The sequence below is a fragment of the Tamandua tetradactyla genome, chromosome 25, assembly GCF_023851605.1.
Source record: "Tamandua tetradactyla isolate mTamTet1 chromosome 25, mTamTet1.pri, whole genome shotgun sequence".
NCBI classification, from domain to species: Eukaryota; Metazoa; Chordata; class Mammalia; order Pilosa; family Myrmecophagidae; genus Tamandua; species Tamandua tetradactyla.
This window is the reverse complement of record NC_135351.1, coordinates 44,018,111-44,032,100: the sequence shown is the minus strand read 5'-3', so window position 1 is coordinate 44,032,100 and position 13,990 is coordinate 44,018,111. Positions and strand designations below refer to the sequence as shown.

The following is a 13,990-nucleotide window of genomic DNA, read 5'->3' as shown; positions in this document are numbered from 1 at the left end:
ACAGAAGGGTTCTGAAATAGGCTTCCTGCTACAGGACAGCACTGGGACATATCCACGAGCTAACCACACTCTCTGAAAAGTGTAAACTCTCAATTATAGAGAGAAGTTACAGGCTAAAGGCTCATTGTAAAAACAAGACGCCTCATTTGTGCTCAACTCCATTTCAACTACCAACTGAATAGGTTGCTGGAAACCAATAATTTCCTTGAAAATGCTTAATGTGATGTTTAAAATGTATGTTCTTCAGAATGCATGTTTCCTTTACTCTCACAAACAACATTCTTTAAGGTTTTCTATTCGTGGCTCTTAACTTAGGGATCAAGTCACACGATTTTGAAATCCCTCCGTGACTTCAAACAGTGAAACCTACTGGCAGAGTGAAGAAAAGTTGGTGTGCATGCGAAATGCATGTTATTTAAGAGAACGAGGCTAAGTGTTTTTGAAATGTCAATAGCATCAATGTCTTAAAACAAGAGCTCAGTGGGCTTCGCACTTTTTTTTAACCCATCGTGATCATCTCACTGTAGATAAGTCTTCTATCTGTAATGGGAATTAAGAACTGCGCAATTATATGTATGGATGAGAAAGAAGGGAGAAGCAGAGAAAAGTGAGACAGAACAGCAGAGAGAGCACTGGGTGCATGACAGAAATTGCAGGGAAATACGCAGATGCATCAGGAAAGAGGCTCTTGGTCCATTTTATTTCATACATGAGCATTCAGAGGCCACGCTCGGTCAGTGAACACAGCTGAGGCGTATCAGAGTCATCTTGTGTTAAAATTACTTTTATTCTGGATGAAAAATACAGCATGAGACCAGGTTAGACGATGGTCTAAGAACTACATATTTATTTCCCCTTGTTGTTACTGGAGTATATATATTTATATATATTTTATTTATTGTTACTCAGAAGAAGGTTACAATGTAGTGTTTTACTCAGCTTTTCCTTAATAGCAGAATAGAGGACATTTTGCGTACAAACACAGGCAGAAAAAAATAACATATAACTTTTCAAAATAAGAACAAGGAAGACCCAAATCTACAGAGTCAGGGACATTTTTTTTTTCCTTAAATAGGTGTCGTTCCTGGCATGGGATGCCTCATGGGCACCCACAGCTGGATGCAGCTGGCGCGGGGTGGGGGGCGGGGGGGGGGGCTGAGGTAGAAAGGGGGCTGTGGCCTCCCTCTAATATAAAACAATTTTCTTCTTCTCAAAATATCTCTGCTGCAAAAGACACCCTCTCCTCCAACCCACCCAACCTATCCTAAAAGAACAGCCAAATCTGCCTTTAAGCCTCCTTCTGGCCCAATCCCAGTCAAAGAGAACTCAAAGTCAGGCCTGACGTTTGAAAAGCACACATGCTTAAATCAGGACACGTGATTTTGACTCCTTCTTTTTGGTTTCTCTACATTTGGTAATTAAACAACATGTTTAAACTGAATCAGCCATCTGTACATTAGAAGCTGGACCAAACACTAACTCAACGCATCGCGGTCCAGGCAGGGTGACCCCCGACCTCCGGAGGGGCGGTGGCCGGGCTCTGGGCGATCACAGTGCCCAGTGGATGTAAGGACCGGATGAAGCGTCCCCAGACCTCTGCTCCCTTCCCCGCGAGGGTGAACTGCGGGGCTGCTGGACCTCTGCGCTCCCCCAGGAGACAGCCGGGCTTCGAGTACTACGAAGGGCTTGAAAAACCTAAACCATAAAGCGCACAGGGACCTGCCAGCCACGCTGCGTCCCGCATCCCACTCGGTCCCGCTGGCTCTGAACGGGAGAAATCGAGGCCTGAGGACCGGAGGGGAGCGGGGTTGATGCCACGATGGAAACAGGCTCAGTGGTCGACCATTGGCACGGGAGCTTTGAGACCGATTCCCATTAAGTCTCCTGTCATACCGCTCGGGACGTGAAATAAATACAGAAATCAAACCTGCTTACAGGGAGATGGGAAATAAAATATGGAAAAAATCTCAATGGGAAAAAATCCCACGGGATATTTGCCCAAATGTCAGTTAACGAAGCCAGCGGCCAATGTCACTAAAATTGATGGGGAGCCCAGTGCCTTCATCCACCCACCATCTCCCTGCCACCTGCCCACCTGCCTGCCTGCCCCTGGCACACTGGGTGAAGCACACAAACGTATCAGTTGGACCAAATCACTCACACACACACACACACACACACACACACACACACACACAAAAGGGAGATCTATTTGGTCATGTAGCTGATGAATTATAAATAAAAACAATGGTAAAAGAGTCAGAGATAAATGAAGTTATTGTGCAAGATAAATATGAACAAGCAGAAGGAATGTGAAAATGCAACATTTTCTTCTAATTCGCATGGGGTTTTGTCCTGGTTATTGGAGACGCTGCTTGAGAAAGCCCCACCCGCTCCCAATGCGGCCCGCTACCCCCACTGCTGGGCCGAGAGCAGCGCGCAGGAAGGACGGGCCGGGGCAGTGCGGGCGGGCACGGGGCACTGAAGCCTCCTCTCCTCTCCTCTCAGGGCGCTTCTCCCTCCTCCAGGCCACGGGTCACCTCCCGCTCTCTGCGTCTCCCAGGAGCCACGGCCCCCGACGCGATGGGGCCAGCTGGTGGTGGAGAGCCCTGGCTGGTGGTGGCGGGGTGGGGGGGCGCATCACATTGCCTGTTGGCGGGGGGGGGGGACACTGTCAGGACCACGAGCCTGAAGCCCTGCAGGGCGCAGAGAGCATCAGCCTGGCAGGTGCAGCCCCTGCCCAGCCCAGCCCAGCCCCAGCCCCACTCCAGGATCTCCACCCGAGGGTACTACCCTCCCCCACGTCTGCAGCCCTGCTCCGGGCTCTTCACCCCAGGGCCATCCCCCACCCCAACCCCCAGCCACAGAGGGGGCTCTGGGGGCCTCTACCTTCCCACTGGCTTGCTCCGTATCTGCAGCGCCAGGGGACTCCACTCCTCCACCTACCTCGCGGCTGCATTCCCCATGGCTGCTCTTCTCCCATGGCTGCTCCCCCCCACCATGGCTGCTCCTCCCCATGGCTGCTCCCCCCACCATGGCTGCTCCTCCTCATGGCTGCTCCCCCCACCATGGCTGCTCCCCCCACCATGACTGCTCCCCCCACCATGGCTGCTCCCCCCATGGCTGCTCCTCCCCATGGCTGCTCCCCCCACCATGGCTGCTCCCCCCACCATGACTGCTCCCCCCACCATGGCTGCTCCTCCCCATGGCTGCTCTTCCCCATGGCTGCTCCTCCCCATGGCTGCTCCCCCCACCATGGCTGCTCCTCCCCATGGCTGCTCCCCCCACCATGGCTGCTCTCCTCCATGGCTGCTCTTCCCCATGGCTGCTCCTCCCCATGGCTGCTCCCCCCACCATGGCTGCTCCCCCCACCATGGCTGCTCTTCCCCCATCCCCATGGCTGCTCTTCCCCATGGCTGCTCTTCTCCCTCAACCCTCAGAAGTCAGTAGGGCTCTTTCTAGGCCCTCTGTATAGCTTCTGGAACTTTCCACCTTTCCCTTCCCAGTGAAGATCACCACTCAGAATCCCCCTCCCTCCTGGAAGTGGTCCCCCAGACCCCACTCCCCGCAGAAGAGATGGCCCACTCAACTGCCGTCCCCTGGGATGCTCCTTTCAGCTCTGACTTCTGTCCCCACCCAGTGGTCCTTGCACTCGCCGGCCTCCTGGTCCCAGACCCCCTCTGAGGACGCTGACCTCCGGCCGCAGTCTCTCCCTCCAGGGTCCCAGTAAGGGCCATCGCCCAGCACTGCAGCCTGCCCACCTCCCACTTCCAGATCCCACCTCCCGGGCAGCACCCCTACCTCTGGGCTGGCTTTGGCCAGCACCCCAACTTCTCATGAGCCCTGTTCTGCCCCGAGCCCCGCACACCCTCACTGCCCAGCCTGAGGCGCAGTCATCCCCGCCCCACTCTCCCCCTCCCTGCCGTCCCCCCACCGTTCCCCCTCCCCTCAGGCAGGGGGCTGTGGGTCCAGAGCCGCCCTGTGCCTCCCCCACTCTGCCCCTTCCCGCTGCCCCCCTCTGGACTCGAGGCTCAGGCTCGGGCAGCCTAAGGTGTTCAGGGGTGGGTGGGGGTGGCCTGGCTGGGGGGCCCTTTCTTGCTGGAGCCTCTCCAGTCCGGGACAGACCCACCTGGGTGCGGCAGGGGCCCACCCTCAGGAGCCGGGAGGAGCCGGGGGGACCATGCTGGCCACACCCGCTGCGTGTCCCCCGGCTTCCGGGAGCCAAGAGCAGGGCAGGCCGGGTGGGCACCGAGGCCACGGCCAGACTCCAGGGGCCCCCCGCCGCCGGCTCATGACCCCATTCCCGAGGGTCTAACATTTCCCCAACACACCTACCAAATAAACACAGAACTAGTAAACCAAACGGTTCCCACACCGCTGCCCGCTGCCCCTTACCTGCGGCCTGCTGGGGGGCGTTGCTGAAAGAGAAAACAGAAGGGATGAGCTGGCAGCAGGAGCCGAGCCCCGCGGGGGCAGGTCCACGGGCGAGGGTGGGGCGGGGGCTGGACAGCTGGTAGAGCCCAGGTCTGGGGCCTCGACGTCGAGTGGAGTGAGCCCTGATGCCCACGGGACAGGTCTGAGCGGAGCGGGACAGGTGAAGGGGCTGCTGCTGTGGCCTCTGCCTGGGGTGGGTGGCCTCTGGGGCATCTGGGCCAAGAACACGCCTGGGGTCCTGGGAGGGGGACCTGGGAGGGGGTCCGAGTGCCGCACCCGATGCCTCTCCCAAGGTGGCTCCATCCCTCCCTGGACCTAACCCCTGTCCAGGGCTTGACCTTCCACCCCCCTTCCCTGTGCACCCCAAAACTGCCACCTGCCGCTCCACCCCCAGCAGCAGGTGTCCTGGAGGCAGATGGACCATCCTCGCGGCCTGCCCGCTGTCCACCTTCCCCCTCTTATTTTTCTAGGTTGAGAAGGGACCACCCAGCGGACAGCAGCTTCACGAGAGAGCAAGAGGTGTGACATGAGGCCTGGAGGGGGACAGGGTGCCCTGCGATTCGGGGTAGAGCCAGGCCACCAGAACGGCCATCACGGTGGGAACCTGCACGGTGCCACTCGGGGCCGCCTGGTGGGCTGCGAGCATGGCCAGCTCAGGGGTGCACACGCAGCTGCACACGCACAGGATACCAGGGAGCGTGACACCTGGCGGCAGGACCAGAGCTAAGGGCACAGGCGACACGCACGTTTCCCATGTCTGGCTTCAAATCAACTCCACTGACAGCTGCGTTTCACGTAACAGGAGGCCCGGTACGGCCACGGGAAAACCCTGTCCATAGGCTTTAATAGGAAACCAGGTGCAACCGAATGTCACCGAAACTTAATATAAAAATTCACAGTGAAATAAGCCTGTGGGTCAAAAACAACTTTGAACGCACTTGTTGGCCTATCAGGACAAAAGCTCTCGGTTTCCTACTAGTGGCCCATGACATTTGAATGACACAGACGAAAACAAAGCTGGCAAAAGATTTTACCCTAAAAGGAAAAGAAAAAAAAGTTGACTGCAGTGGAACCCTCAGTGCCTGTCTGGGGTAAAAGGGTGCACAATTAAATTCTCTTCACTAAGTCTCTCCCAGGAGGAGATGGAAACACCAACTCTCTCTTGAAATATCAGTGGGAATAATTAAAAGAAGACTTGGAGAGGCCACAACCCAAGCATGCTAACAGACCGCTGGGGCGCCAGCTCAGGCAGTGGTGGTGGGTAGCGGTGGGTGGCAGTGGCCAGCGGTGGGTGGCAGTGGCCAGCGGCCTGTGGGAGCCGGCAGCTCCTGCACCTGCACCAAGGGGACCGGCTCCCTCGGACTCCAGGACTGGCAGGACAGGCCGTTTCCTTGCGGCCACGGAATTCTTTGTCCGCCAAGAAGCAGTGCCAAGACTAAGAGGCAGACCAGCTTGCCGTCCCACAGGGGACAGAAACCTTTAAGGCTCCCCTTAGCCCAGGGCGCAGGGGAGGGGCCCCTCCCAGGTGACCAACTCTGCAAACCGCAGGCTCACGAAAATGCCTGCTGCCGAGCAGGGGCCGGGCGAGAAAATGAATGCCAAGGAGCCGTCAGAACCTGCCCTGGGCACCGTGAGTGTGTGTCAGCTGCTCGTTTCTTTTCTGCATCTGTTTCTTTTCCTTTTTTTTAATTCTGCATGCATTTTTAAATGGTTGAATTATTTTAAGCAGAATTTTAAAATATTGACCAATTTTTTAAACAAGCAAATGGGGTGGCTCACTTTTGTGGGAACCTGTCCCTATCTTGGGGGACCTTTTATATTATCAGAGCAAAATATGGAATGCAGCACCAGAAGGACAGACTAAACCCAAACTAGCGGCAGAACCTCAAAACCCAACACACAGACGTCTCAACTTCAAAGGGTTCGAGAACACACCACCCACTGTTCCATCCCTGGGATACACTTCACATGACTAATAAGGTTCACAGAAAGCAGCAAATATGACCCCTGTTGGTGACGGACTCACCTAAGGTGGGGCTGCGGGCAGCTCAGGGCTGTGCAGGCCAGGCCACCACCCAGGAGGCGGGGGCAGGGCGAGGCCAGCTGGCCTCAGGGAGCAGGGAGGGGTGAGAGCGGGGCCCAGTGCCCTCCAGCAGGACCTTTATACTCGCTGTTAGAGGCAGGCCCTGTGAGGAGCTGAACAAATTCACCTCTTAAGATTCCTTTTGCCCTACAACTATTATTTATTTTTTAACTATATTTCCTTCATTTCCCGGTACTTGCCCATGCAAAAAAAAAAAAAAAAGAGAGAGAGAGAATAAACTGTACTTCCTTTTAAAACAAGGCATACATCAGTCTTTTACAATATCTGTATGTGAGCACGTACCTTGAGAAACATTTAAGGGCAATTTCTTTAGAAAACTGACCTTGTAAAAATGATATATCATGAATTTTAAGCAAAAAAACTAATATGGAAATTATACATATTACATCCGCAGAAAGGTCTATATCTAGACATTTTTCCTTCTAGCTCTCACTGCTAACTGACCTCTAAATTGAAAATGTCCACTACAATGTTTAAATGTGAACTCATAAACAGGCTTTAATTTACAGCGTTTGTTCTTAATTATTAATGTACTGGGGTGAAAACTGAACTAAATGTCTAACTTTCCTTACGGAAGTGTAGCTAATAAAAAGTATGATGAGGCTTTATCTAGACATTAAGCCATGTACAACTCAGAACCATAGCCCCTAAAACACTCAACTTTGCAGGATAATTTCCACGGAAAACTGAATCTCTCATCTCCGATGGGGCTGCAGGGCCTGGAAATGAGCAGCCACCGGTCCCCCTGTGGCCTGCCAGTGACCCCCTGAAGCTTCGTGAGCGCTCAGGGTCAACAGGGTGTGTGTTTTTGTGTGTATTTGCACATGCATGTGTGTTTGCACGTGTGGATGTGCGTGCACATGTCCGTGTACGTGCACTCGCCTTCTGAGGGCAAGGTTGGTGTTTTATATTCAGTAAAGATTCAGCAAACTTTGAGAAGCAGACTGGCAGAACAACAAACCACCTGGGAGACGGCACATTTGCAAATATATAAATTGCAAATAAATAATTATATGTGCGTGAGGATATTATAACAGACCCTTTAGGTAAATACTCAGAAAATTCAGAAAAAAGTTTATTTTAAATAGCTGTTTTCACTTCTTGCTAATGATGGCACTTTGCTAAGTGTAAGGGGTATAAAATGAAAGATGACTTTAATGTAAATAATCTTATTTATCTAACTCCTGATAACACCTTCTTCCTCATGTAGAATGATGTTTTCTGGGTGGAGGATAGGAAGCCGTGACATAGCCATGAAGGCGTGATGCACATGCGGCAGGAAAGCACGGGAGCTGCAGGGGTGGCCAGCACCTGCGCCCTGGCCACGGTCTTGGGGGGTGGGGGGGGTGGCCTCGTGACATCCACACTCAGGACTGCCAGCCTTGAGCCTGTGAGCCAGAAAAAACTCATGTGGCATCTGCGAGAGCAGCTCAGGCAAACTGAGACAGCTGGGGATAAACTAACATATGTAACCTCTAAAAATCTCAGTTTAGCAGCTGCCTAAATTTAAAATCGATTTGAGAGAAAATCAGCGTAAAATTATAAATAATATATTCATGGCTTTTAAAAGATTATTTAAAATAAAACTGCAGCATTAACTAGTATGTATATGTATTAAAGTGTTCCTGTTTGAAACAGCCCAATGGTTTTAGTGCAAACTCTGCAGAAACTGCAAGATGGCAAGATGCTGAAGACAAAATGATGGGGGAAAAACCAATCACTAAAAATCAGCTCCCCAGGATGGTGTTTTCTGGCTCTTGTGTGTGTGCATATGAAAAACGCACAAGGTCACGGCCTCTCATGCCCTCAATTGTTGGCCTTTATACAATGACGATTTTTGTTCCAAGAGAAAAGAGAGCAGCAGGGGGGAAGAGATGAAATCTGAAATAACCCCTTTTGCACTTGAATCTGTTGCCCTCAGAGCTCGCCATGGAAAGAAAGGAGAGGGGCTCCCACGGGAAGCCAGGGCGGCCTGTGCCGCCGAGAGCGCGTGGAGAACACACGGCCCTGCTGTGGCTTCCCTGAGGACGATGGTTTCCTCCTAAAAGCGACTCCTTGTTCTGTTTGCCTCCATCTCCCTTTCCCGAGCCCTCTGAGGAGTCTCAGAGAGCAGGGCCGGGCTGTCCCTGCACCCCAGGGAGGGGACGGGCCTGGCTGGACCTCTGGGGCCAGCCATCACCTTCTCAAGGCAGACAGCAGGGCATGGCTGCCAGGGAGGGTGGAGGCACGGCGGGGACCGCGCGGGCGTGGGTGCGCTGGGGCCAGCAGGGGGGCAGAGGTCAGCGCCACCCTGCGACCCGCAGCCCTCCTCGGACCAGGAGGAAACTAAGGTGCCGGTAACATGTTTGCAATTAAAACGTGCTGGTGCCTGTGCAGGAGGAACCCAGTGTCCAGGAAAATGCAAGACTGAAAATGAAGTCGTGCATTTCAGTGTATTACTCGGAAATCTATTTTGCACAAACAAGTATTTTTCATGAGAAAATTATTCCACGAATTCCTCCCTCCCTCTGGCTCTTGCTCCTGCTCTCACTCTCTTTTTCTTTCTTTCTTTTTTGAGTCATTGGCCTAGGCTAGTTTAACCTGCCACAGAGGTTGAAATATAAGAATTCTTTTTTCTTAAACGAATAATTAAAATAATTCTATTTTTTAAATGATTGAAATATTATTATTATTTTGGTTGTTCTCCTCCTGATTAATGTACTTAAAAACGTCCCACGAACAATTTGGTTAAAGGAAGTAGCCCTCCGCGGGGTGGGGGAGGGGTCTGTCCCCGGGGTACCGACCTGGCTGGAGGCTGTGGGGACGGGGCTCGGGGTCCAGTGAGGAGCTCAGCGCCGAGTGCTGGGGGGACGCCCAGGGTGAGATGCCACTGATCCGGGAGTCGGACTCGGGCTGGAATCACGGAAGGAGGAAGCAGAGAAGGAAACAGTGAGGAACAGCATTTCCCTCCCGTCTACTCACCCACGCTGGGTGGCAGAACCACGAGGCCTGGCCTGGCCTGGCCACTGACAGGTATACCTGCAGGTGCCCACATCCCCTCGGGGTGACCCCCCCATCCTGCCATGCCAACCAAGTGAACTGAGAACCTGCCGTTCACCTTAACACTCAGCACCGCCTCTAGTACAGCAAACCACCCGACTTCAACATCTCGGCCCAAACTGACCCAATACTGGAAAGGGGGTAGAGCCTGATACTGGATTCAGCCTGCTTGGTTCAGAGTCTCACTCCTCACTCAGGAGCTGAGTAATTCTGGGCCGATCCCACACCTTCGGTGCATTGGATTCTTTATCTATAAAACGGGGATGGAGCCTTTTGTGACAAGAATTAGAATTTCCAAAGCAGTTAGAATCGAGCCCGACACCTAGTAAACCCCTCATAAATGCACAAATCCTCGAGGCTTGCTCTGCAAATGCACAAATCACAAATCTTCAAAACGGCGACACTATGTAACAGAAGGTGGTCAAGTAGAAAGTACAATCTACTGTGCTGGGGACACAGAAATTACAATGCTTTTTATACAGCAATTCCATTAAATCCTTATTAGTTGAAGTCTGGTAGTTTTTGCCAGTTTTACTACCAGAGCTGAATCTTCCATCTCCTTCTGGCATCTGTCTCAATCATTAAGAGAGAAAAGTGCTGTGTCTGGGGTACCCAGAAGCATTTAGGTTTCGGCATCTCTGAAAGCATCGCTGTACAATCCCAAAGGCACAGGAGCCCCTGGGCAGCTGGCCAGTGGGATGGAAAGAGGGGGAGGGCAGCCAGGTAAAGGCCTCCAGAATATTCTTCCTCAGCGAGTCTGATGACGTGCTGAGTTGTCAGCACTAACGCCTCGTATTTCAAGAGAAAATGAGCCCCTGCACAGGCACTGCTCAGCAGCCTGGCCTACGATGCTAACGATATTTCTCAATGCATGTGCCTGCCGGATGGAAGGTACAAAGTGAACACACCAAGAACTTCTAGAAAACCAGGCCTCAGACTACAAGTGGAGAACTGTGATTTCCTCAAGATGCAGAATTCGGGGGTCTTGAAGTAATCCTTAGTGATAGAGAAATGTGTAAGTGTAAATTCTAAGGGGTGACAAAGAAAGGTGAGCATGCAAACTCTATGGGGTGATGGGGAAACAGGTGGTGCAAATACTAAGGGGCAAGAGAGAAAGGTGAGTGTGCAAACTCTGAGGGGTGACAGAGAAAGGTGAGTGTGCAAACTGAGGGATGACAGAGGTGAGTGTGCAAACTCTAAGGGGTGGTGGGGAAATGTGGTGCAAACTCTAAGGGACGACAGAGAAAGGTGAGTGTGCAATGAAGGAAAAGGGAAGGAGGGAGGGAAGAGGGAAAAGAAAGAACAGAAGACAAGAGGGCCTCTCTCTGTCTGGGCAGGTATCGCTTTGTATTAACCTCACACAGATGTAAGCAGCATGTCAAATTTCATTTATCACCGTGAGGGTTTGAAAACCACTGCCGTTAACGCGCAGCCCACTGCAGGCCCTAAGAAGAGCCAAGGGAAGCCGACTCGTGCTCTTAGCTCACCGGAAGAGGGGGCAGACTGAAGGTCACAGGTGACTTCCCAGGTGTGTGCTACAGGACCTTTTTCCTTAGACTATTCACATAAGATAGATCTGAGTGATGAAGGAGGACAGGGAATCCTATTCACAACAAGCTGGGCAAACACATCCTGTGCCGTTTAGGATGCCTCACTCAGATGGTCAAAGGGGTTTCTAAGTCCATCTGCATCACTCCAGGGTGAGGCACTGTGAGGGGGCGGCGGGCCTCCGGGTGCTGGGAGGGGCGGCGGGCCTCCGGGTGCTGGGAGGGGGCGGCGGGCCTCCCGGTGCTGGGAGGGGCGGCGGGCCTCCGGGTGCTGGGAGGGGGCGGCGGGCCTCCGGGTGCTGGGAGGGGGCGGCGGGCCTCCGGGTGCTGGGAGGGGCGGCGGGCCTCCGGGTGCTGGGAGGGGGTGGCGGGCCTCCGGGTGCGGAGGGGCTGACGGTGGAATGGTAGGTTGGCATCACTTGCACCCACCTGCTCCAGCAGCTGCCGCAGTCGGTGGAGCTGTGACTCCAGCTGTTTATTGTGACCTTCCAAGACCTGCATCCTGGCCTCCAGCCGTCCCTTGTGCTGACGCAGGAGCTTTGCCTCGGCTAAAAGCTCTGAGTCCTCAGCCGTGTGACGTGGGGACGAGACGGCGTCGGGGGGTGAGCCGACGGGGAGCCCCCGTCGCAGGTGCTGCTCCTTCAGCTGCTCGTATTCCAACTGCAGATTCCTGAAAAAGGAAACCCGGAACTCACACTGTGTCCGGGGTCTCCCTCCAGGTGTGTCTCGGGCCCACACCTGTCCCATTCCCTCTTAGCATGGGCAGGGATCCAGGTGAGTGGGCAAGCGGAATGCAGCAGCTCCGAGCAGGGGTGTGACAGGCAGCCCCTCTGACCCCACTGCCACCACGTCTGCACCAGTACGCCGGGTCCCTCCTTGGTCTCTGAGCAACCCTAACGGAGGGTCAAGCAGAAGCGACCCCATGAGGACACGGCTCGGGAACGAGGGCGGCACCTCTGCTCCTCCTCCAGATCAGCGATGACGCGCTCCAGCTGTCCCCGCTCCTCCCTCTCCACCGACTTCAGGATCTGTGCTGGGCTCTGGGGCTGGCTGGTGGGGGACTCGCCGCCCAGCGTCTGGCAGTACTGCTGGATGAGCGCGTGCTCGTCCTCCCTGGGGACAAAGCGCACACGGGGCTCAGCTGTGCACACTCAGCCTCTGCTGGGGGGCACAGGGCGAGCCTGGGCTGGCGCCCACTGTCCCCCCACCGGAAACCCCAGGGACAGACACACCCACACCTCGGCATGTGTCTTCTCAAGGTACGCAGCCCACGGACCTCAGGATGGACAGGACGGACATTCCACTCAGCGGAGGAAATGAAAACAAGGCACAACAGTAAAGAGCTCATGTGAAGATGCCACAGGTAGAGGCAAGCCTCACGCTCCATGAGAGCTGACGCGAAGACGGCTGGCTGACTGATTGTAACCGCGTCAAAAATGTCTGCATGTCAAGAATGCTTGTATGTCTGCTCATTGTTTATGACAAAAATATTAAGAAGAAGGGAAAAAAAGACAGTTGGCTAATAATAAACTGATTTCACCCCTTAACATCTGGCTGAAAGCAACTCATGATGGTTACACAACTCCGCACAGATTAGTGTTGCAGCCACTCGTCAACTACCTATGGTGCTCTACTTGGTGTTACCAGCATGTCATTTCCAGGACCAAGCACCCTGCAGCAAAGCAAAAAGCTCCCTCCCTCTACTCATGGACTCAATTCAGCAACATGGTGGTCGACACAGACAGAGGCACAACAAAGCAGACCAAGGTGGCTGGTGTGCGTGGAAACTCTGCCCTCCTCTCCTGGAGAGACCCCGGCAAGAGCTCCCTGCAAATGGGCCAGGAAGGGCCCCTGTGATGCTACGCGATGCTGACAGCCTTGGGAAAACCCATGCCAGGTCTACGAATTCAGAGGATGGGGCCCCAATCCATCTTGTGACAGGGACCTGGCCACCAGGGGATGGGGGGGTAGGGGGGGCAACTCCCGACTGAGTGGGTGATGTTATGCTTCTGCCTGGGGAGCTGTGCCTGTGGACAGGGTGGGCTGCGTGTGTGCGGGGGCTCTGCGGGTGTGCAGAGGATTGTGCATGTGTGAAACAACGCTGAAAACCCTTGTTATGGCCAATTTCAAACTAATGCCTCTCCTGAGGCATGGGGCAGGCTGGGCCGCGCACCGCTGATGGACAGCAGATGATCTCAGAGCACGGGCACCCGAAAAGCGAGATGGCTGGAGAGTGGTGAGGTGGAGCATTGCTTCTATTTAATTAATTATAAGTGTTTATAAATTAATTTTTAATAATGGCTGCCCTAATAACCAGCTCACAAACTTCCTGAAAATTTAACCATTGGCTTGCAAGAGTCAGGGTGAGAGGCTCCAGCATCCCACGGCATGGCAGGTGTTAATATAATAATACATCAATTATTATTTCCTGGATGAGTGAATGAGTTAATCTATCATATGGCAGTATATTAAGATGTATTCAGTTGCTAATCTTATATGTTCTCTTTTCTCAGACAATGCTAAATTTAAATATAGTGTTTATTCTAATCTGAAATACACTGAATTAGAGCATGACCTTTACCTGGTCACAGACACACTTTAAAGAGGTACGATTTGGGTCTTAATCACTATTCTGTTTCATTTAATTCTTTGGCTATTGTTGATCTTGGTGGGAATTATGTTGATATAGAAACTATTCAAACTATTTAACTAAGGATTAGATATTAGTGGGTTAAGTGTGAAGTAAGTATTCATGAAGCCTTTACTGTCTTGATCTGGGAATTGTCCCAAATCATATAGTCCATGTATTATAACACATAAATCATCCAGTACTAATACATACTATGCTTGAAATTAAAACTGGAAA

The 13,990-nt window shown here is 53.0% G+C and overlaps 1 protein-coding gene across 3 annotated transcripts in view; it reads right to left on the bottom strand.

Moving 5' to 3' along the window:
• Positions 1 to 768: 768 nt before the first annotated feature.
• The window catches only part of UTRN (utrophin), a 440,716-nt gene continuing 427,494 nt past the window's right edge, over positions 769 to 13,990 (bottom strand). For all 3 annotated transcript variants that reach the window (XM_077143388.1, XM_077143386.1, XM_077143387.1), the window contains 5 exons: positions 12,079 to 12,237; positions 11,554 to 11,794; positions 9,322 to 9,430; positions 4,396 to 4,418; positions 769 to 2,649 (listed from right to left, as the gene is read on the bottom strand). In XM_077143388.1, the coding sequence (XP_076999503.1) occupies positions 2,641 to 2,649; positions 4,396 to 4,418; positions 9,322 to 9,430; positions 11,554 to 11,794; positions 12,079 to 12,237 (541 nt within the window). In that variant the 3' untranslated portion in view covers positions 769 to 2,640. The remainder of the gene's footprint in view (positions 2,650 to 4,395; positions 4,419 to 9,321; positions 9,431 to 11,553; positions 11,795 to 12,078; positions 12,238 to 13,990) is intronic.